We start from the raw sequence: 23,714 nt of genomic DNA, 5'->3' as shown, positions 1-23,714 counted from the left end.
TGCCCTGATCCCTTGGGCACATAGACAGTTGCAGTCTAATATGATTGGGTACACAGAAACTCTGAAAGTACAAATAGGTGAATGCAGCGAAGAAGTTGACAATGATGCATTTATGTGGGGTGGGTCGTCTTCCAGAAACCACTCAAGTGACACTGATAGGATTTCAGTATTACAGTCAGTAAGCACATGGAACAGAGAAACAATAGGCTCACTGTGAGGGAAGATTTCCTTGGGCACTGTGCACATCAGAGGAGTTAGCCCTGTAAGCCCAGACGCAAGCAATTGCCCCTTTGTTGTCTATTGGCAGTTGTTGAATAAGAGCTGCACTCTCGATAAATTGCGGTTGGGCTAAGCAGCCACACAAGTATTGGCAGTGCTCGTTCCTTGCTTTGGGCAATGATCCTCACGGGTGCTCTTGTTTCTTGAGAAGTATGGCAGGCCCTAAAAACACAGGGGAGTCAACTTCTTCTTTCCTGCACTCTACAGCAACAAAGCCTACACAGTCCTTCACGTCTGGTTCTGTGCATGGGCAGAACTGCCTTCGGTATCCTTGGTATACATTTTTCCTGAGGCTGGGGGCAGTTACTTCTGGAAGTCAAATGTGAACACATGCTCCTCACTCAGATGGCCATCTTCTATCTTTTTTACAGTAGCAGCTGAGGGAACCTCTACTTTCACATAAAGGATCCAAAAGTGAGATGCCCTGCCATACACATACTGATCCCAACATAACATAAAACTCACAAAAAAGTGTGTCTGGTGTCTAAAAGTGAAGAAAGGGCAGCATGTAAGTTTAAATACCTCTAGGGAAGAGTGCTCCTCAAAGGACATGAACCCTCACTCACCCAAATGTGACATGCTTCATCATTGGGTTCCCTCCTCACACCAGGACTGCAAGGTACCTGGTGTGGAGTACAACTCCCCAATGGGGAGGAGCTGTGGTGTTCTGAATGATGAGAAGATGTTGGCAGGGAGTGAGGGGAAGAGTGTGAAACAAAAACAAGATAAGGAATACAACTATCTCCAGAAGAGCTGGATTGATTTTATTAAAATGCCCTCTGGGATGGGATTAAAAGTACGAGAGGACTAGGGGATTTCAACAAATATACCCACTTTGTGTGGTCAACATGTTTCTGCCCGTCTTCGGCCCCGGGAGGGGTTCTGAGGCATTCACCAGGACCCAGACAGTTAATCACTCTGCTGGTAATAAAAATCAAATGTGGATGGCCTAACAGTACCTGGGGCCCACTAGTCTTCAAAAAACAAAAGAGATACCATCCACTCTTAAACCTTCTGGGTAGTGCCTCAATCGCAGAGCAGTGAAAGTCAGCACGGTAGTGTAGCGGCATCCCAGCGAGAGTTCTGAGGGAACCAGTCAGCACCTCAGAGCCAGTGCAGCACTTTCATCTTGCTTAAGTTCAGTTTGGCCTCTAAGTAAAAAGAATCCCATAATGTCAGGGCCATGGTCCTATGGCAATGAGGGGCATTCCATATCCTCTCAACATATTGTGGAGCCTTTTAATCAATTAGGTATTAAAGAGATCTCACACTCTGGGAAAAGTGAGGGGTCCGAGTCATGGCAGAAATCCTAGATTCACTTGGAAGGACCAGTAAGTTGCTGCCCCGACTTGGGTGCAGATAAAATAGCCTGAACCCAATAACTACGTAATCAGCTGGTATCTCCCTTTAGTCATGCAATGGCCTGAACATGGAGGCAGTAGCCACTAAAGTTAAAAGCAGTATCAATTTGGGTGACTCGCTCCAGCACTGTCAAATGCTCTGCAGATGAACAAATCTCAAAGGTCATCCAGGGCACCTGCTCAGGGACTTAGTGTCAGATGTAATATGCATTTTTTCATTCACAAAAGTTCAGAATATGCGTTTGTAACCCCAAAATTGGATTTCCCAATGTACAAATTCCATTTTGGAAGTCCATAATGTTTTACCAAATTCTAAAATGGGATTGTGACTGAATACCAATTTGGCGTTTGGTAGGGGTCTGTTGTGGGTGTCTCTTCCAATTGCCAGTCTGTATCCAATGTATCAATGGTATGCTACAATAATTCCTGTCTCAAAACTTCAAAAAGTTACTGGCTCCAAAGTTGGAGCAGTGACATAACTGCAGTGGGGAGGGGTCCCATTTAGACACCATCCCCTTTGAGATTTTTTTTTTTAAGTTTTAGCGGAAGTGGGCGTGGACTAGAGGACAATGCCAGCTCTCACAGGCACTTTAAAAAAAAGAACACGTTTTTTTAAAAGCAGCTCCTCTGAGGAAACAGGCTGCATTAAAAATAAAATGTTTTCTTTATTGAAGCACAATCACAGACGTTGTCGTCTGAGACTCTTGCAGGCCCCAATCCCTGTGATTGTGTATAATCAGAGTGAGTTGCAACTTGTAACCTAACTGATGAATATTAGAAGTCGATTGGATTGAGACTCACTCGAATTCAGAATTTTACAAATCTACCTATTAGTACATTAGTTAGTTCTTAAAATTCACTCAGCTCGCGAAAATACTGGTTACAAATTTGCTACGTCCAAGTGTCCTCGTTGCCGGGTCCATAGTATAAGTATTGTAAAACATGACTGTCATTGCAATTCAATGCTGTCTCACCCAGTCTCTGGGTTGTGTTGTAGATGGTTATTTACTCTTCCTTGTTACAGTTAGAAATGGGTTCTCTAGTTGGCAAAGGTATGCACCCTGTCCAAGCAGGGACCCACACTCTAGTCAGGGTAAGTGTAGTATACACTAAAAGTTTACCTATGTTCGCCCTCTATTAGCTTGGCATAGAGCAGTGTGGCTAAACTGAAGAGGCAATGTATATATACAACATATGCAAGTCAAGGTATGACATTTTTAAGATTCAATAAAAAAAATAGTGCTTAGAAGTCTAAAGCTACAACTAGGGCTATATGGTCTCGCTTCAGTACCTTTGCGGCATCGAAAATCAAAAACACTGCATCGGAACCCAAGGCGTGGTGTTGCTCAGTGGAGATGAGGCGTTGCAGTTGGAGGTGAGGTGTCAGTTCCTTAAGGCGGTGCAGGGTCATTGAAGCTGTCACCACTACGGGATGATGTGTTGCATAGAGGAGGTGATGCGTCAGTTGCCGGTGCGAGACCTCGGTTCTAGAAGGTAATATGGCATTGAGGCGGTGTTGATGTCAAGAGCATGGAGCGTCGATTCCTCGGATTCGATCTCGAACTGCTGGGACCAAGGCGCTGAGTCAGTCGGGAGTCACGCAGGGTCAGGGATGCAGTGGAGTGTAGACGGGTCACCATGCTGCTGTGGTTCTTCGGAGGCGCTGCGGCAAAGTCCAGGTCGTACCGTCGCACACCCGGCGAGTGGTGTCTGCGGCTTCAGTGTAGGCAGTGGCAATGCGTCAATTTCACAAACTGCTCTGGTTCCAACTGATACTCAACGTCGACTTTCTCGGTTTGCAGCCCCAAATTCACCTCCAAGGGTCCAGGACTGGGTTTGGCACCACATGCCAGGTCAGGACTCACAGCAGTGGAGCCCAAACGCTGGTTACAAGATACGGGTGAAGTCTTTAATGTCCCTGAGACTTCAGCAACAGAAGGCAATCTCCAAGCCCTTGGAGAACCTTTAGAAAACAGGATGCAAAGTGTAAAGTCTAGTCATCTCACTCCCAGGGAAGAAGCAGCTGGCTAACCAAGCAAAGCAAAGGGGCAGTTCCACCTGGCAGCACAATAGATCTTCTTCCTGGCATAATGTCCTCAGTCCAGAAGTGTTCTGATTATATGATGGCAGAGGACCAGAACTTCTACCCATTTTAACCTTTGAAGTAGGAAGACTTTAAAGAAAGGTCCAGACACACTACAGGGGGGTGTGCAGCTCTTTGTGTGTGGACAGTCACAGCCATATTCAGGTGCAAGTGTAAACTCCTCCCCCCACTCTAGCTCAGGAAGACCCATCAACCTGGCGATGGGCTATCAGGATAGGCAGGACACACCTCTGCTCTCTTTGTGTGTGGACTGTCTAGAGTGAATTCACACGGCCCAACTGTCATCCAACCCAAACGTCTATTCTAGGGACAGGCAGAAGCAAAGAATGGGTAAAGTGAAAAATGATAACTTTCTAAAAGTGCCATTTTCAGACCTGCAGTTTAAAAACCAACTTCACTTAAAGATGTGTTTTTAAATTGTGAGTCTAGAAACACCAAACTCAAATTTTCTATATGCTCCCAATTGGAAGATACACTGTTAAAGTGTTACAAGAAAGCTTCAATGCTAATCTATGGGAGAGATCGGCCTTGCTGTAATGAAAAACGAATTTAGCAGTTTTTCACTACCAGGACATGTAAAACTCAAAAGTACTTATCCTACCTTTTAAATACATTGCACCCTGACCATAGGGCTACCTAGGGACTACCTTATGGGTGCCTTACATGTAGTACAAGGGAAGGTTTGGGCCTGGCAAGTAGCGGAACTTGGCAGGTCGACATGGCAGTTTAAAACTGCACACAGTTCTGCAGTGGCAGGCCTGAGGCAGGTTTGAAGGGCTACTTGTGTGGGTGGCACACTCAGTGCTGCAGGCGCACTAGTAGCATTTGATTTACAGGCCCTCTGCACATGTAGTGCACTGTACTTGGGACTTACTGGTAAATCAAAGAGGCCAATCATGGAGAAACTAAATGATATTACAGTTTAGACACAGCACGTGCACTAGCACTGGCCAGCACTGGTAAAGTGCCCAGAGTTCTAAAGCCAGCAGAAACGAAGTTCCCAGCACAGCCAAAATAAAAACAGGAGGTCAGATGCAAAAAGACAGGGAAAACCACACCAAAAGATGCCAGGTCTAACAGTAACCTGTATGGGTTCTCCGGCATATGCAGCTAGGTCCAGCCGGTAGAGGTATTCGTATAAATTAGGCGGTGTTGTCTTTCTCGTCTGAATTGTTACGTGTAGTAAAACTGGTCTAAGGTCTCTTTGTGCAGTAGACTCAAATTCACAAGGTTAAATATAAAAAAACGATCTTGAGAGTTACTAATATTCATGACAGATTTGTTGTTTAGTATCCTCTAGCTTTTATTTGTAACAATATTTTGTAATCAAATATTAGTAATGTCTTCTATATACCAAACAGGCACATGCATCAAGAAAAGCTTTTGCGAGTCCTTAATTGCCATTATTAAGGAATCGCAATTAAGGACTCTCAAAAGCCTATGCATGTAGGAATCGCTATAAAAATAGCGATTCCTAAACATTCCTTAATTGCAACTCGCAAATTGCGAGTCGCAATTAAGGAATGCCTTCCCATTAATTTCTATGGGCCTATAGACCCATAGGAATGAATGGGAGATTGCATGCGCAATTTGCAAGTACCAAAAGGTACTTGCAAATTGCGCATGCAATTTCAAGGGTGCAAGGGTGTCCTAAGGACACCTTGTTGCACCCCTGAAATTGCTCTGTGCACACATGTTGCGCAGACACATGACCCAAGGGCATGTGTATGTGTAACCTACAACTGTGAAAAATGCACTTTAGTGCATTTTTCAAAGTTTTTGCAAATTACCATCAAGTTCAACTTTATGGTAATTTGCGCCCCCTAATAGCGAAATCACTATTTTAAAGTGGTTCTTGCATTGCATTTAAAGAATCGAAAATTGTGATTCCTTAAATGCCATCGCAATTTGAGAAATCGCAATTATTTGCAAATTCTCAAATTACGAGTGCCTTGAACCTTGATGCATCGCAAATGCCCTTTTTGCGGGCGCAAATGGCCGATTTTTGTGAATCGCACCGTTTGCGCTCGCAAAAATGGATGATGCATGTGCTTGAAAGTGTATTAATAGCGTAGTTCTTGGGAGGCCTCAGACACATTCTGGCACATTTTTTAGAAATCGAAAGACCCTCGGTGCTCCTTCCTGGTATTTCACCAAACCTCGTTTATACTATGAAGGTGCAAAAGTAGGTGTCATTGGATGCAACATCATGCGTTTCAGCATGAAACATATTTATAAATTATTTTACATAGCTGGAAAATAATGTCCTTGTATGTGATGGTAAATATACTGGAAAGTGTTGCTAATAAAAATACATTGTGTACCACAACCTGTAAATAACTACAGCGCAGCATGCAAACGTAGGGGCTGCTAGTAGGAGGCGGGGATCACCAATACAGTGTATTTAAGCAATGTTCCACTTTTATAGGTTTTCCGACGCTGGGGCATTTGGCGACTTTTTGATTTGACAAAAACAATGAAATAGTTTCTCTTCCTGTGATTTTTTCTGTACCTCTTCGTTCATTTATAAATGAATTTAGCTACAGCATTTGTTCCTTAAAAACAACGTGGCAGTGTTTCACAGGCGTTTATGAGGTCTTGTTTTTCAATTGCTGGTTGTGGTTTTCAGTTATTTTAATAGACACGTCTCTTACTTGTTTTTATCGCATTTTGGCTTTTATTTTTTAAATTAGGGATGTATGTTTTTTCAAGTTGTATCTTTTTTTATTATTACGTTTGCTAATTGATGCTGTTGGGCCATTGTGACTCCTGGCAGGGTGATGCCTTTGTGGACAGCACGACGTACGATGGGACGACTCCACTCCACATTGCAGCGGGAAGAGGTTCGACCAGACTGACAGCCTTACTCAAGGCCGCAGGTATGACGGGGAGCTTTGCAGGAAAGCAGCCTTCAGCGTTGTTGATTTAAATTTTAGTAACCTCTTCAACCACTTTTTATCAGTACATAAAGTATGTTCCATTGCCTTAAGATTAACATTACATCATTTCCAGGACTCTAGTACAGTTTACATTTTGAAACCCAACTTCGCACCCACAATCTGGCCCACCCTTCCCTGCGCTCTGACGTAGCCAGACTTTAGTCCTTTATTTCAACTGCATAAGGCATAACCTTGCACAGCATGTGTGAGGTCACACTCATGCCCTTTATTTCTTCAGTACCTCTTTAACATTTTCAATTAGCAGACTTATTCTATTTGTTACTTTAACACCACCCTGCATTTACCTTACACCATTAGCTTTAAGGGGAGTTAATCCTATCTTTCCCATGTCACTGGGACCTATGTACTCTAGTTATGGATGTAGTGCTTGGAGCTTAACCACTTCACTGTCTAAAGAATTGGTTGCACTGGTGGAATGAACTCTGAAATTCATCTTTATCTTAAGTTCCAGGACTTTGGTTGTCATATGCTAAAAGTCGTTACACTTCTCCTTTTGTATGGTACAGACTAGTGAGCTTTTCCTACTGGGCACGCCTGCCAGGCCATGGACTTAACCAGTCAGTGGAAAGGCCATGCCTTCTGTTCTATACTGAAGTCTACATCTGACGCTCTCCCAGCCTTGCAGTTGAGCGCACTGTGAAGTGAGGTCTACGCAAACCCGAAGGCACTCTCCAAGATGCCTTTCTTACTCACCCCAACTCCCAGCCAGAGCAGTAACTGCTTAGCAGCCACCCACCACTAAGAAGCAGTTGAAACCCATCAAAACAGAGATTCTGTATTACTATTTCTGGGCTTCCCTACCAGCAGCTCAAAGGAACGTATCCCTTCCGATACCAAAACCCTGTCTTTTTTCCACCATAGACCTCAAATTTGGGGAGAGGAGTTGGCCTAGCGGCTAGGGCGGTCGACCTCAAATCTGGGGAACTGGGTTCGAATCTCGGCAATGACGCTTAACATCCTGTGATTCTGGGCAAATCACGTAATCTCCCCGTGCCTAACAAAAAATGAATGATTCCTCATGTTGTGCAACTGGTGCAACGTAAAGTGCTCTGATACCCGATTCGGGTCAAGTTCCCGCTATATAAAACTCTGTAAAAAAAAGTTCTGTTTGACGCAAAGAAGCAAGTTGAGTCATTCATCCTTACCATAACTACAGCTGCCAGATCTCCGCCCCTAAATCTCAAAAAGACCTGCTCTCACTTCCCAGTCCATACTGTCAATGCAACTCACTAGTAATGTGCATGCTTCATTATTGCAACAAACTGCGTGTGAGACTCCTCAAAAATGTTCCTCAAACTATCTCTCATCACCATCGTCAAGTGAATTGATTATCTACCACCAGTGGGACTCTAATTGAGCCACTCTAATTGAGCTGGTGTACTAGGCAATATATGGCATATCCCCGACCTCCCTCACAGGAGCCTTGCCTCAATATTTTCCTGCTCAATATCTAGTCTCTGTTAACCACTTCCTATCTATGCCTATACTCCCATGTGCACCGTCTTGTTCCACCTACTAAGTCTGAGGCACTTGAAATGACCCTGTCCCCTTAGTTGGCCTAAAATATTTCAAAATCTACCAACATTTCCAACGCCGCAACTCTTTCTTTTAATAGTAATACTGATTGTTTTTTCTCAACGACCACAGTCTTTTTCTGTGCTCTTGCACGCTCCCTGAAGACTGTGTTAGCATTAGATTTCAGTGCACCCCTTTTCTGTTCGAAATGATCTTCTTTGGACAATAAATATAGTGAACAAATAATCTGTTTCTAGCTTTTAATCCAAAGTCCCCTTCATGGGGATAGTTTACCAATTTCAGTTTCCAGTGACCATCATAAAGTATATATCTCACCTGCGCGCTGCTTGTGTATCAAAAGCTTGTACTGTTGAGTATATGACACTGAACTTGAGTTCAAGTGTGATGCATGAGAACATGGCGCCAACCATATGTAGAGTCTGTTAATTGAACAAAGCGTTAAGAATTTGAGGAAGTCAAGTGTCCTCATAGCAATACTTCTTGCCTTAGTAAATCTGTAAGGAGTTTAGGTGGCCTCTAGCCACAGGGCTTCTCTAAAGGCTCATAGAAATGGTACAATATTGTTGTTCTTGGGAGCACACGCCATTCGCTTTCCAACATGGAAAAAATATCTGTCTGGACTCCCCGGGTACCAAAGAATCTTCTGTTCATTGTCAAATAAAAGATATCACAACAGGCACAGAAATCACTATCATACCTCATGCAGGCTTAGATTACTGTTCTGTTCAACTAAACTAGAGGTCTCCAGCTTTTGCTGGATGCCCGGCAGCCATATGACACTTTCAACAATTAGGCATTTAGTCTCATGATTGTGGTCTCCTGCAAGGAAAGTAGTCAGTCCCTTGGTGTCTTCCAAAATTGAATGCGTAATTTCCGTCGATAATAGCTGCTACCTTTTGCAGGTGATCAAAGCTAAAATCAGTTACAGAATTCCAATATTTGCTAGGCAACTTAATGTGCTTTTAGACTAAATGCATTGGCAAGTTCTCTTACTTATTTTTTTTGTTTACCTTACTGAATTCCCCATATTAGAGTTTGTAACCTAGAGACTAATAAGGCACCAAGCAAAAATCGGCATGAGGCATGAAGCAAAAATCGGCTCGCAAAGGGCCAGATTCTGCTAATCTGGCCCTTTGCGAGCGCTTATTTTGCATTTGGGATTCATCATCCCAAATGCAAAAATCGCAAATTTGAAATCGCTAAATTGCGAAGAATTGCATTTAAGGAATCTCTATTTGAGATTCCTTAAATGCAATTCATGAACCATTTTGAAATTGCGAATTCGCAATCTGGGGCCGCTATTTACCGCGAAGTCTGACTTCGTGGTAAATAGCGAAAACTTAGAAAAATGCACCTTAGTGGATTTTTCTAAGTTGGATGATACACACACACACATGTCCAAAGGACATGTGTGTGCACAACACCAGTGTAAATCACCATTTCAGGGGTGCTACAGGGTGTCCTTTGGACACCCTGGCACCCTTGAAATCGCTTCCTTATTTGCGATTCGCTAATTGCTATTCACAAATAAGGAATGCCTCCCCATTCATTCCTATGGGCTTTGGCCCATAGGAATGAATGGGGAGTCATTCCTTATTTGCGATTAGCAATTAGCGAATCGCAAATAAGGAAGCAGTAGAAATCGCAATAAATTTTGCGATTTCTACATGCATCCCGTTTTGCGAGTCTTTAATAGCGATTCCTTAATAATCGCTATTAAGGACTCGCAAAAGAGGAGCATGATGAATCTGGGGGATAGGCTTTTGTCTGAGGCACTTGAGCTCTATGACTCTTAGTGGTCTTATGTTTAAGGAAATCTATTCTACTTCCTCTGTTTGGGTTCCACCTTTAAGCATACATAAGGAATCTTTGGATTATCAGATGTCATGGGAGAAGGTATGAATTGATATGGAAACTCTAGAGATATCCCCGACTCTTCCCATGCATCATGAAAGTTTGGCTTTAAGCCTCAATCTTCTTCATCTCCTGGACCGAACTTGGATAATATTTTGCTGTACAATTCCAAGCTGTCTATTTATACCGTACTCCCATGTTCTGAACAGTTATATTGCTTCTAGTATAGTAAAATACATTTTACCAGTGGCACCAATTTTAAAATCAAGTTTTTGTTTTGTTGTTTAATAGGAGCTGACCCTCTAATCGAAAACTATGAACCTCTCTATGACCCGGAAGTCACCAAGGAAGAAAATCATAAAGATGAAGGTATCGTTCCTGGAACAACTCCCCTTGACATGGCTGCCAATGACGAGGTGAGCGCGCTATGTGGTATGGCTCAATAATGATGGACCTGATTCACCTGCATTTTGACTGTGTATGGAGATGTATGATAATCGTAAAAATCGCATTAGTACTTCTTCTCCTCTCCTATTGCTTCTTTGCATTATTGTCACGCGTGTTTCCCAAGATGGAAACACTATGCAGAATGTTTGTGAACGCCCACAAACCAACACATTTGAAAGTGTTAAGAGCATATTGCATGGCCATTAACCACACACACTGTCCGATCCGGTACACTAAACTTGGTCCAGGGAGATTGGCCCCAATAAAGTACACATGGCCAGAGGGGTGCACACATTCCCAAACATATCATAAAGTCAGATGCCACACGAAGTTAGGTGTAAAAAGAACAATTGATGGGCAGAATGCAGATCAATGTCACACATTCACCCCAGTACAGAGATCTGGGCCCAAATCCATCGTTTTTTTGCTCAACATGCCATTCCAGTTTGGACCCAGCCATATGGGGTACTACATAATCCTACCTCATTAGCAGATTTTCCAATTCACTAAGGTACCTATGTAACCTTAAGTATCTGCTCATGCTAATCTAAGAATTTGCTGAAGCAGAGCAGTGTTTTGTGCCCGCACTACAACTAAGGGATGCAATAAAGCGTGTGAATCAGCCCTGGTGATCGCATGGGCAGTGCCAAACATAATTATGTGCGTTTATTCATTGCTTTTTTGTCTCTACCTTCCTTATATCGCACTTTGCATTTTGTGATGTTTGAATATTTTATTGACCAAATCAAATATTAACATTATTTAACAGTATTAATTTTTTATAATTTCTGATTATATCAATCAGTTCACTGTTGTTGCTCCATGTGTCGGTCTGCCTTTCTCTTACCTTCTGTTGTGATGTAATGTGTTTTTTTTTTACATATGCATCATTATGTTATTGCTGTATTTAGTCTGCTCTTTATAAATACATACATTAAATGAAAATGTTCTTGCAATGCCCTCTCAGGCAGCTTTAAAAAAATAATTATGCACCCTGCTCAAAATGTCATTGGTCAGGCAGATACATGTTGGCTCTGAACTTCAACATCTACTTACTTTCCCTCTCCTTTCAGGGCTCAGGGGCTCTGGCTTGTGTTTAAGATCCAACATGTGGCCCATCAAGCTTGCTATACCGTCCAAATACAAAAACAAAAAGGTGATGGGTAATTACTCGGAGGCCATTATGCCACAATAGACAGAGACCAGCCATGTGCAAATCACCTTTGGCCCTGCTCTAGAAGGAACAGTTCACCCGAAGCCATTTCTTCCTCATATGGGAGAACCACTAGCAACCTCAGACCGGTTTCTGACTTTTGGGCCTCATTGTCTTGTTACGGTCTGCCTGGAGCCACACAGTGCACCCTTTGACCCATCTGTGCTGTTGGCCACACTCTGCTGTCTATGCTTGATGTATGTCACATGGAATCTAATATAAAGAAGGTAGCACTGCTAACGTGTGTTGTTGATCCTACCCAATGTTTGCGCTGATGGCACTTTTTTTCACCCATTTCAGGTCTATGATATATTAAATGGGAAACCATATGAATCGAAAGTGGCCTACGATGACCCATTAGCACAAGGTACTGTGTTGTTTAATCAATTTTACTGTGGCAATTCAGTGTGTTGCAATAGAAGAGCCTGTAATGGTTCAAAGCGCCATTATTGGTGTTCCGTCTTCCTTTCACGTACTTACAAACATGAACAAGACCCTTTACACCCGACTAGGATAGACGGCATGTAATAGGCTGCATTCCAATCCAATCCACAATTATGAGGGTGATGCTTTGTATCACAAAACACACAAGATGATGGACAGAATGCAATGGCAAAACATTCACCTCCAGTCACAGATCTGGGTTTAATCCATCATTATTTTGCTCACCAAGCCACCCCAGTTTAGACATGGCCATATGCAAATCAGCCTTGACCCTGTGCCTCATGGGAACAGTCCAGCCCGAACTGCCAAACCATGTCTTCCCTGGACCGTAATCAAGCATCCTAGGACCAGTTTCTGGCTATCAGCCGTCTTCAGCCAGGATAGCTTGACTCCAGTGGCTTAGTGAGCACGGGACCCACGTCTGGGCATACCCTTCCCACATAGGGTGAACAGCAAAACACACAAGATGATGGACGGAATGTTGCACAATGGCAAAACATTCACCCCCAGTCACAGATCTGGGTTTAATCCATCGTTATTTTGCTCACCAAGCCACCCCAGTTCAGACATGGCCATATGCAAATTAGTCTTGACCCTGTGCCTCATGGGAACAGTCCAGCCCGAACTGCCAAGCCATGTCTTCCCTGGACCGGAATCAAGCATCCTAGGACCGGTTTCTGGCTATCAGCCGTCTACATAGAGCAGTAATACTCACGATTTCAACACCCATTCCATCCTTTATTATGCTCTTTTTCTGAGTTCATTGGCCCATGTCACTCCACTTTTTGTCACACTAATTCCAGGTTCATTAAATTGTAATTCAGTTTCCTATACCTGTTGTAAACACTTTTGAGAATACCCCTCAAAGTTTCATGACGATTCAATGTGTTCAGGTTCTATTATTTAATGTGAATTAAATATTTTTCTGTAAAAACGGGAGGTCTCCTACATTTATATCCTCCTTTAGTTTCCACCCCTTCTTTTTCTTATGTATTTCCCTGCTCATTTATTTATTCTTTTTTTATTATTTGTTTATTGCTAACCAGCATCTTCTTAGCTCATATCTATCCTCCTCGCTGTTCAGTTTCTCACTATTATTTTTTAACCATATAGTTCGCACTACATGTATTTTGAGCTTGTTATTGGACAGTGTCTGTGGCCACTCCCCCTTGCGCCCACCTACCTCGTACAAATTATGTCCCGGTCTGTTTTATATTAACATTTCTCCAGGAAATGCAGAAAATATTAGAAATCCCACTCATTTGCACTTTTTCCCATTTATAGATAGTACCATGAGTAACATAGACATATTTGACTTTATGGACATTTTATGCACATGGCACAAGTAGGGAGAAGAACAAGACAATAATAGAAATCATCATTGGTGGATTACTACAGCACAAGGAGAAGTGGAAGTAGGGCTACCTGGTCAGAGAAAATATTGAAGGATGTGGAAAGGGCTTTATTGTTAGCTTGACGGAGAGATGCGAGGGGTAGGAGCACTGCGCGTTACAAGAAGAGCATTGCACGCTGGCGGACCAAGAGGTAATGGAGTAGAAACTACTGGAGGAGACACAAGAAGCGGGAATGCGTAGAGTAGAACCTGAGCGAAAGAGTGAAGAGAACAGGATATGAATTAGCAGTGGCAAAGTTAGTTAAACCTGATGCACTTTCTGAAGAAGGCAAGGACAAATGAGTGAAACAAGCAAAAGTCTAGATAAAGCATGCAGAACATATTTGGGGACAAGACAAACGTTTATGAATCGCAGCCGCCGTGGACTTATGTGATCATTCTTCTGTTCATAACTGTGAAACACTTAATGTGTGCACTAGCTCTTTTGACTCGTATGATGCAACACCATTGGAAGCTGGGTGTACATGCACTTGTTGGTGTTCTCATCAGGAGCGGCCCGTGCAGGTAAGAGCGGTGGGGCTGGGTTGGGTGGGGATTCGACAGACAACCACGAAGGAAAATTAAATAAAGAATTCATTTTCCCTCGTCATCTGACGAAATCCTCACCCCTCTCCCTCTGTCGAAATCCTCACCCCTCTCCCTCAACCCGGCCCCACCTTTCTTACCTGCACGGGCCGCTGCTGGTACTTATGCAAAACAGCATCTCAGTGCACACCCCCATAGGGCAAAGCGGCACATGGTTGTGAATAGTTGAGTATAATCCAATCAGTTGCAGAGGGTATCAGCACCACTAAAGTAATTCAGTGCCCAAGTTAAATATTGCTGTAAAATATGTATGTGTGCTACTAAATGTCATTTCCTGTCATGATTCGGGGATAGGAAATATGTGTGTCCACATATCCTGATTTTAGAGGAAATTGCCCGATTCATTTTCAAGGACAGGCATCAGTTTCTGAAGCTTTCTTGGATCTTCTCTAGATGTTTCCATAGAGTTATCAACAAACGCTCTGATAAGCAGTAGCCATCATGTAACAGGAACATTCTTTTAAAAGTGTCATATTTTTTTTCTTATCCAGGAGACATGCAAACTCTCAGTGAAGATGTCAAATTGAAACTTTACAACTTGTTAGACGTGCCGGATGCTAAGAAGAACTGGTCGACTCTAGCACAGAACTTGGGTCTAGGAATACTAAACAACGCCTTCAAGTTGAGTCCCCTGCCATCAAAAACCCTTTTAGACAACTACGAGGTAATGTATTTTGAAAATATATTTTAAAGTACTTGCAGTCCGGGTTCCTCACCGATATAGACACAATGTTTAGCACCAAGCTACCCCACTTCCCTAGCTAGATCCTATTAGGACTACCCAACATTCTGACATACCCTCTAAGCCCAGTTAGGGCGAGAGCCATAATACTGGCACTTTGCGCCGTCAAACAGGTACTGCTATTGCGCTGGGATACAGACACCATACCCACACATACAGATTGGATACATAAGCTCTGGGACCTGCTAGCCATGGAGACATTGACAGCGGTAGTAGATCATTCACTGCCTAAATTTGATAAAATGTGGGGACTCTGTCTGAAATAACTGTTTGATACCTTTAAGAAACTCATTTGCCCAATATATCTGCGGGGGTTGCACCTTGCGACAGGTACGGTGCCTGACTCATAAGAACTTTACATAGAGGAAGTGGCACAGGGTCTATTGGAGGTACCATATGTAGCGACATGGAGTAGTTATTTGACTTGTATGTAAATTGTTGATGTATGATTGTCTCCCCATCACTTTCCCCCTTCCCCCATGATACGATGCCAGTTATTGACTTCTGCGATTGTAAATGTTGTACCTTTTCTCGAATGAAAAAATAAAAATAGATACATTAAAAGTACTTGCAGAATAACGTAGCAAGGATGGTCAGTATTTGTGATATACGCGGTTCATATTTTTTTAGGTTTAACGTGTATTGTGATCGAGTCATTCATGAGGAACATATTGTATTCAAAATTACTTTAAGGGACTTCAGCCGTTTGCTTCTTTTCCTCTGGAACCCGCAGCCATTGCCTCGAAACATTGTCGATCAAATTTTGGATGATACCACAGGAGTATTTTAGTCTACAGTTTTTCAATTTGCTGTTTTGGTGTGTCCTTCTGCCTCCTTTAGAATGAAGAAGGGACTTCTGTTCATCTGAAGTCAGTCAGCAAGTGACAAAAGCATCTAAAAAATGGATGCTTCAGAACATAAAATAACACTGTTTTCTGTAGCGTTTTCACCCATTTTTCAGACACTTTTGTATGTTTTTATTACAGAAGTTTGACGTTTGTGTGGCAAGCGCATACCCGATTATTACAACATACGAGTATCAAATCTAATAGCTTTGCCAATCTTGATAGTTCTGTTACTAATTCCTGTTAAGCTATTTGCATTTTTTGGAATGAACAAAATAACTTCTTTACTCAAGCTCAATTCCATCTGTCTATAACATCCAGTACAAGAAAAGCATGAAACCAAATGTAGAATGGTCAGGAGCCTATGTGCAAGAGCCCAAAAAGCCTCGGTTCTTCCTCTAGTGTGTCCACTGCACACCCTACTCCTACTCTCAAAGCATAAGAGAATCTCGAAAGCCAGTATGCATCGTGCAAAAACGTTTTTGAGAATTGCCTTCCCAAATTGAGGTTTCTACATCGGAGATTGATACTGCTTTACTTTTAGCTGGTCCACGGGGAGGGGGTGCACGTATAAATGCAAGAGTCAACCAGCGAACACTAGCTTTTTGAACGTCTCCAAATGTTTCCTTTAAAAGTAATTTTCCCTGCTCCTTTTTTGCATAATGTATGCAGCACTCTATACCTGAAAGGGTATTCTTTTTACTTACATTGGGTGCTCTTTTGTGTCTGGACAAAGCTAAACCTCTCTGAAGAGCTATAATGTTAGCGAAATATGCGTCAGGGTTGCTTTTATTCATTTCAGGGTGGCTTGGTTGGTAATTTACCAATCCAAAACTGTAATTTAGTGCTGGGAGTGTTAAAACACTTTTGTCATGGTACAGCTTGTGTGGATGGCACTTTGCTCATCCTGTGCTTAAAGACTTGGCTGTAGAAATGGCAAAATACTTTGTCCCTTTCTAGCTTGGTATGGATGGCACTGTGCAAATCCTATGCTTAAAAACTTTGATACCAAAGCAGATATTTGAGGAGAGCAAATTCAGAGTGTCACTGGTGTTGTAGGATGCTCTATACAGGAACTGCTCTCCACCTAATCTTGAGAACTACCCAGAGTTCTCTGCTCCTTTTTTGCATAATTTATGCGGCACTCTATGCCTGTAAGGGTACTTATACAGACATCTCTCTCCTTAAATACTTTTAGCCCTCTTAGAAATGCACTAGACCTACATTACTAAAACCCCATACCTCCCCTAACATTTGTAACCCACTGGTTTCCTACCTGCGTTAATATTTCAATGATCATTTACTTCAGCCTACACTTCAGGAAAGGCTTTAATTGAAGCAGCTCCTACTCCAACAAAACGGAGTTCAGGAGTAACTCACTTTTGTTTTTAATACAAAACGTTAGTGCTCTAGTTGTTGGAGTTCTGTGGTGATGCTGCTGCTGATTACTAGGGAGTTAAGTGACAGACTGCTGCTGCTGTTGGAGGTATGTCTCACTCTACATGTCCGAATATTTTACTAACATGGTTGAACAAGAAATGTGAGAACTCGTTGAAAATGTGTCCTCGTTTTAGTTTCCTGGAGCGCTTGCCATAATTTCTATAAGAAGGAACCCTTAATTTTAATCACTTAATGTAATTTCCTATGTAGAAAATGCATTCAGTTTTGCAGCTTAGAATCCATCAAGGTGGCATTCTGGTGTGCCACACTTTTGTCATAAATACAGAATCTTAGTACTCTAGTTGCTCAGTAGAGCTCTGTGGTGAAGCTGCAGTTGATTACTAGGGAGTTAACTGACAGACTGCTACTGATGTTGAACGTTACTTGTTGGACTTGGACATTTTTGAAGGGTCATCCCAGAACATTTTGCCTTCCTCTTGTATTTTTATGACCTGTTTTTGTTGGTTTTATGACTCTAGGTACTTTACCGCTGTTGTTTAGTGCTAAAGTGCATGTGCTCTTTCTTGTAAACATGGTAAAATTGGTCTGCACCTGTTTGGCATATTTAATTTACCTCTAAGCCCCTTGAATAGTGGTAACCCATATACCCAGAGCCTGTAAATTAAATACTACTCGTGGGCTTGCAGCGCTGCTTGCGCCACCCACTGAAGTAGCCTTTCAAACTTGTCTCAGGCCTCTGTAGCTGCGTGTAGTTTACTGCTGCAGTGACGTGGCATGTAAAGTGGTTGCCACGTCTGCAACTTCCCTTTTACTACATATAAGTCACACCTAAAGTAGCCCTATGGGCAGGGTGCTGTGTAGGTAAAAGGTAGGATGTGTGCCTTAACTGTGTGGGATGTCCTGGTAGTGACAAACAGCCTATTTGGTTTCTCACTGCTAAGAGGCTGCCCTTTCAGAAGTTTGTATTGGGGATTCCCTGATAAGTGCTTCAGTGGTCATTTCTAACATGGAAGGGGTAGCGTGACAATGTTTGGTATGTTTGGGTTAGTAGTGATAAATCTTGCATTTTGGTTAAATCAGAATTTTCATTACTATTTTAGGAATGCCCTATTTTAGAAGTGCGCATTTCTGTGTGCTTATGAATCAGTGCCCTGCCTGGATGTGTATTCACTGTCTGGTTTAGATTGACAGGAGAGATGGGATGGGCATTCACCCTAAACAGTCACAAGGGAGGTTGAGTTGTGTCCTACCTTTCCTGGGTGACTCAGCACTAAGCTGAATAGACCATGGCTACATTTAGAGTAGTGGGGAGAGTTTCCCTTGCACCTGAATAGGCCTGGGCTGCATTTAGAGTGGTGGGAGGAGTTGCACCTGTACCTGAATAAGGCTGTGCCCGCCTTCTACAATGCTGTCTCCGCCAACCTGTAGAGTGTCTGAAGCCTTGGCTTGGGATGTGAATAGGGGTGTTGTGCACTTCTGAAAAATGTGTGAAGTTCCCTCAGAACAAAGACTTTTGAACTATAAGTATAAGGGCTGTGACCCCATGAATATAGACACTGCGTGGGACTTGTAACCAGACGCTGCTGGCGCTACATACTGCACCAGAGGATTGCTGTGCTGCCAGGGAATTGCCACTTTGATTTTGCCATGTTGTGCTGACCTGCTGTAAGGACTGCATCTTTGCCCCAAGGACCCTGTGTTTGGGCCTGCTACCTGCTTACCTAAACCTGCGTGTCCCAAGTGCTCTCAAAGGAGCTCAGCGTGAAGTAAGCGCTGTGGACCGCGCCTGGTTGCTTTCCATTAAGCTGGGGCTTCATTACTTTGCCTGTAAAAGGAACAGCATGTGGGGAGAGCTTTGGCAGGAAAGGGTGTGTGAAGTACTTTCCTCCTTCCAATAGAAGATGCATGTGCCGCGCAGTGGGTGCTCTATTCTCCTTGGTTGATTGTGCTGAAGAGCGCATGGTTAGTGATTTATTCTTCAGGCCAGCGTGAGTGTGGGAGCGCATTCCACTTTCCCCAACTCAGGAAAGTCGTGTCCTTCACAGCTGGGGAGGCTGCTTTGCGCTCCCCTGGGTGCCATACATTGTGGGCGCTGTCTGCTACACCGTCGGGGGCCCACGTTCTGGGCTGAGCCCCACCCGATAGAGACGGAGGCATCAAGTACGGCCGCTCTTTAAAAATCGAGCGCTGCAGGAGTGCCAAGCCAGCATTTCCTGGCAACCTGCTGAAGCCGGCCGCGTGCAAGGGAGGAAGCCGCAGCCCGCAGGATATCGCATCGGGAGCAGCAAGGATGTTCTCTCACCACAAGGAGCCTTGTAGGTGTGCTTCATGGATAAACGCCCTTGCGCCTCTCACTCCGTGTAGTCGGAGAGGCACCAACATTAGTGGTCAGTCTGTGGTAAATAAATAAATTACCGGTACTATTTTTCTATGCATTAAATGAAAAGGATAGCTCAATAAATAAGAGGCAGAGTCCGTGGTATCTGAGTCATACGGGCTTTAATTAAGTGGCTCGAGCCAATGAATATCGGGTTCCATCACCTACTAAGGTTCAGGAAGGGACATTTTCTCCACATTTCATTAACATCATACAATATATATAGTAGAACTGTACAGTTGCATTGAATACAGTAGGCGTAACAAGTGACAACCGAAAGATAAGAACATATGGGCGTAAAAGAAGGCGTGCACAGGGCGTGCACGGAGGTGTGTGATGTAGACGTCACAGAAGTGTCATAAGTGGGTGGACACATGGAGGGGGTTTCATGGGCAGCTGGAACCTTTAACCTACTGGTGCGCGCAAAACGAGTCATGACGTGTAACTGGGGAGAGCTGGGGGGCGCTGACTTCTAGCACTAGTAGAGGAGACTGAAGTCTGGGATGTCAGAACGACCTGTACCTATAGCGTATCTGATATCTTGTGTTTGGAGAACATGTTGCTTGATTCTAAAAGTCATCAGGGCAAAGGCTACTTGTCACTAAAGGCTAGTGTGTGCATATATTTCTTCATGTATTGCGTGAGCTATGGATCTTCTATGGATACTAATTCAGTAAATTACTTGCATGGAGACAGGAAGACTAGACTGTAGATGGATATGTTTATGCTGTTCGTTAGCTAGGAATGTGAAGCCGGGGAGCTGAACAGATAACTGTAGGTATAACATATTCTTGGCAGGCAGGCCAGGCCGAGCCGGGCACCGCGTTGCTTGGCAGGAAGTAAGTGAAGGGTCAGGGATGCGGGCGGGGCTGCATCTCTCGGAGCATTTCAGGAGACTTGAGGCCTGAATCTGGTGTCCGGATCCTGTGGGGCCTAGAAAAGGGTGCATCTCGATGATTTAACGTGCACCATGTAAAGACGTTGGCAACATAGGCCTAAAAGCCTAATTCACGTTGCTTTCACGCAGGACTGGATAACTGACATATTAACGTTGGACGCAACTGCAAATACGTCTAGATTATCGGCCATGGAGGGAAAATGCATAGCGATCATGCATATATATTACAAGTTGGGGAACACGTAGGGACACATAACAGGGCAAAATTCAATTTTCCTCATTCCCTCCTTGTTCCCTACGTTCCCTTCAGGAAACATCAATATTCATGAGACCATCTATCTGTTCATACAGCATCATTTGCTCGTCATTTCTCATTTGGGAATGGGATCGTGGACGTGGAATACAAGATGTAGCGCACAAGCCGCAAATCGCTGGGCCACATTGTAAACAGAGACAACAACTGAATATGATCATTACTACTAATCCCAGGAATGACAGTACTTTCCATCCCCATGCAGATATTACACTCCAGAGCCAGCCGGACCAAGTCCAGGTGCCTGGATTCTGGTGTAGCTGATGAGCTATTTTATGAAGTCTAGTTATTGCTGAATACACAGACGGTGCGTTATTAGGAATGAAAACGCAACAACTAGATCCGATGACTCTACAAGCTCCGCCCCTATCGGCCAGAATGACGTCAAGGACAAGGCGGTTCTGAAGAACAACAAATCTCATAGCAGACTGCTCTTCTGTTAAGTTACCTAGGGCGGAAGTAGTCTCATTCACTACTGCTTCAAGGGTTCTGGTTAACCTGCGTATTAATTTACTATTCTGGACAGGACCTAAGAAGAAAAAGAAACCTTTATTGAAATCCGTATACTGTTCCATGCAGTTTCAGTCTGATCGACAATTGGGGACTCGATCTCCCTTCTATGTCTGACGTGTACTAGATGGGTATTTCGGTGATAATCAGATGGGGCTAGGAAAACTGGTGGCAGTAGGAATGCAATGTAACAGGTTCCATCCCAATCTAGGGGCAAACGTACATAAGCGGTCTGACCACATATAAAATAGGAATGACGTGAAGCTTTGAAAGTAGACTTCCCACTGTCACTGTACTCGACCATAGTAGTACAATCACTGTGTCCTAGATGTACTGAACCATTCTTTCTAACACATAATTCGCCTTTCACTGGTAGAACTGTTATAGAAGGCAAGTCTGAATTGGTCTCGGACTGAACATTCAAAACCATGAGGTTTGAGGAAAAATTACCTAGATCATATACTTCATTTTCTAAATCTATCCCTGTCCTATGGGGAAGACCGTCCTTGTCTGGGAAACAGGTTTCATTCATGACTGTATTCAGAAGGGAAGCTGTGGACTTGTCGTCTAAAGATGACGTTAATGCAAACCATGCTCCACACGAACCATTGTGTGAAAACGGATAGGGAAAGAGTGGCAAAACTCCCTTCACTGTCTGGAAAGGGGGAAGTCGACCACATACCCAGCAATTAGTGGCATTGCTGGTCTGATGTGAATAGTGTAACATACGAATAAAAGTATTGTTGCGCATTGCAAGTCGATAGGACAACTCGTGAGGGGGTAGTTCACTAAATGTGTGCTCTACAGTATCATTAGAGGAAAAGTGTGAATGTGAACCAAGAGGAGGAAAAAATACATGTAGCATATAACTTATACATGTGATCGTAAGACTCAGAATAAACATAAACAATAATGTAACGATACATCTGCTTCGTAGACTTTTACAATATTTCGTTTTCTTGACGTTTCGTCTATCTCTCTCACTATGTGGGTCTATCTCATACATGTCAGAAACCTGTCTAACCGCTTCACCCGAGGGGGACTTAAACAATTAAACGCTGTCTGACTTACTAGACCTTAGTTTCAGTTTATACTCCTGCTGCGGAGTTTTCTCTAACAGGGGAAGTTTAGAGTCAGTATCGGGGCAGTCCTTGAAAAAAGTCTTTGGACACAGTCCATGGAAACGCTTGATGTGACTGGAATGGAGCCAGCCTTTTCTTCCTTCTAGCTTTACGGCGGTCCTTGTGGTCATCAGAACGAGTTTTGGCTCCTTCCAGCGGGGCTCTAGAGGACTTGAACGATCAAAATTCCGAACCAGAACTAGATCTCCTGGAACGACCTCGTGCGGTTTCACCTGGGTGTTGTCTGGAAAGGCAGCCGCGACCTGTGAACGACAAGAGAGTAGTGCAGACATCAAGGAAGCTAGGTAATCTGTCAGCATGTTACTGTCAACATCGGTGATTTTACGAGGCATAGGTGTACCCCACATGTTTGGGGGACGACCGAAAACTACTTCATAGGGTGACAATCCAGATCTGGAGTGAGCGACCATTCGCATATAGAAGAGGGCAACCGGCAGGACTACCATCCAATCTACACCTTTTTCTGCACAGACCTTCGCTATTCGTATTTTCAGAGTTTGATTGTGGCGCTCGACGAGGCCAGCTGCCTCGGGGTGTCGTACACAGTGGAATTTCCACTGGTACCCTAACAGAAGTGATACCTGTTTCATGAGTTCGGACGAGAATGGCTGTCCATTATCTGAATACACGACACGGGGTAAACCGTATCGAGGGAAAAACTCACGTACCAGCTGCTTGGCAGTGGTCGCGGCAGTATAATCTGGGACTGGATATGCTTCTGTCCATCTGGACAAAGCGCATACAACTACGAGGACATACTTGAATCCTCGACATCGATCCATCTGTATATAATCCATCTGGAGGACTTCAAAAGGATGGTCAGGAGGATGGAATCCACCTTGTTCCACGGGGACACCTTTACCTGGATTGAACTGACAACAGATCATGCAGGTACGTACTTTCTGCTTCGCTGCTGCTCGTAAATGCTTGTTAAACCAGAGGTTCTGGATGCTGTCTAACATGGCTTTTTCTCCTAAGTGTGCTGGACTATGTGCTGTATTAATAATGACTTGAACCATAGAGTCGGGGAGAAACCATGTGGCTTTTCCCTTCGTCAACCATCCCTGATCTGTCTGGACCCCTCCTTGTTCAGACCATTTCTTGATTTCGTCTGGAGTAGCATGTGTCTGTATGTCTAGTACATCTTGTGTAGGATCCTTGACTGTCATGCAAGTTGTCGGGACTGAAACGTCTGTCTTTGTCGTGTCAGCTGGAATGTCTGGAGTCTGAGCTGTAAGTTTGGCTGTTTGATCTGCCAGGTCGTTACCCTGGGAAATGGTGTCAGTGAC

The 23,714-nt window shown here is 43.5% G+C and overlaps 1 protein-coding gene across 2 annotated transcripts in view; it reads left to right on the top strand.

Annotated features, from left to right (window-relative positions):
* Positions 1-23,714, top strand: part of NFKB1 (nuclear factor kappa B subunit 1) — a 316,199-nt gene that overhangs the window by 282,548 nt on the left and 9,937 nt on the right. For both annotated transcript variants that reach the window (XM_078676072.1, XM_078676073.1), the window contains exons 19-22: positions 6,521-6,623; positions 10,386-10,510; positions 12,055-12,121; positions 14,689-14,861. In XM_078676072.1, coding sequence (XP_078532198.1) covers positions 6,521-6,623; positions 10,386-10,510; positions 12,055-12,121; positions 14,689-14,861 — 468 coding nt within the window. The remainder of the gene's footprint in view (positions 1-6,520; positions 6,624-10,385; positions 10,511-12,054; positions 12,122-14,688; positions 14,862-23,714) is intronic.

Source organism: Lissotriton helveticus, chromosome 2_1 (genome assembly GCF_964261635.1).
Source record: "Lissotriton helveticus chromosome 2_1, aLisHel1.1, whole genome shotgun sequence".
Lineage (NCBI taxonomy): Eukaryota > Metazoa > Chordata > Amphibia > Caudata > Salamandridae > Lissotriton > Lissotriton helveticus.
Note: the sequence above shows the minus strand (reverse complement) of the source record. Positions and strands in the feature narration are given on the sequence as shown.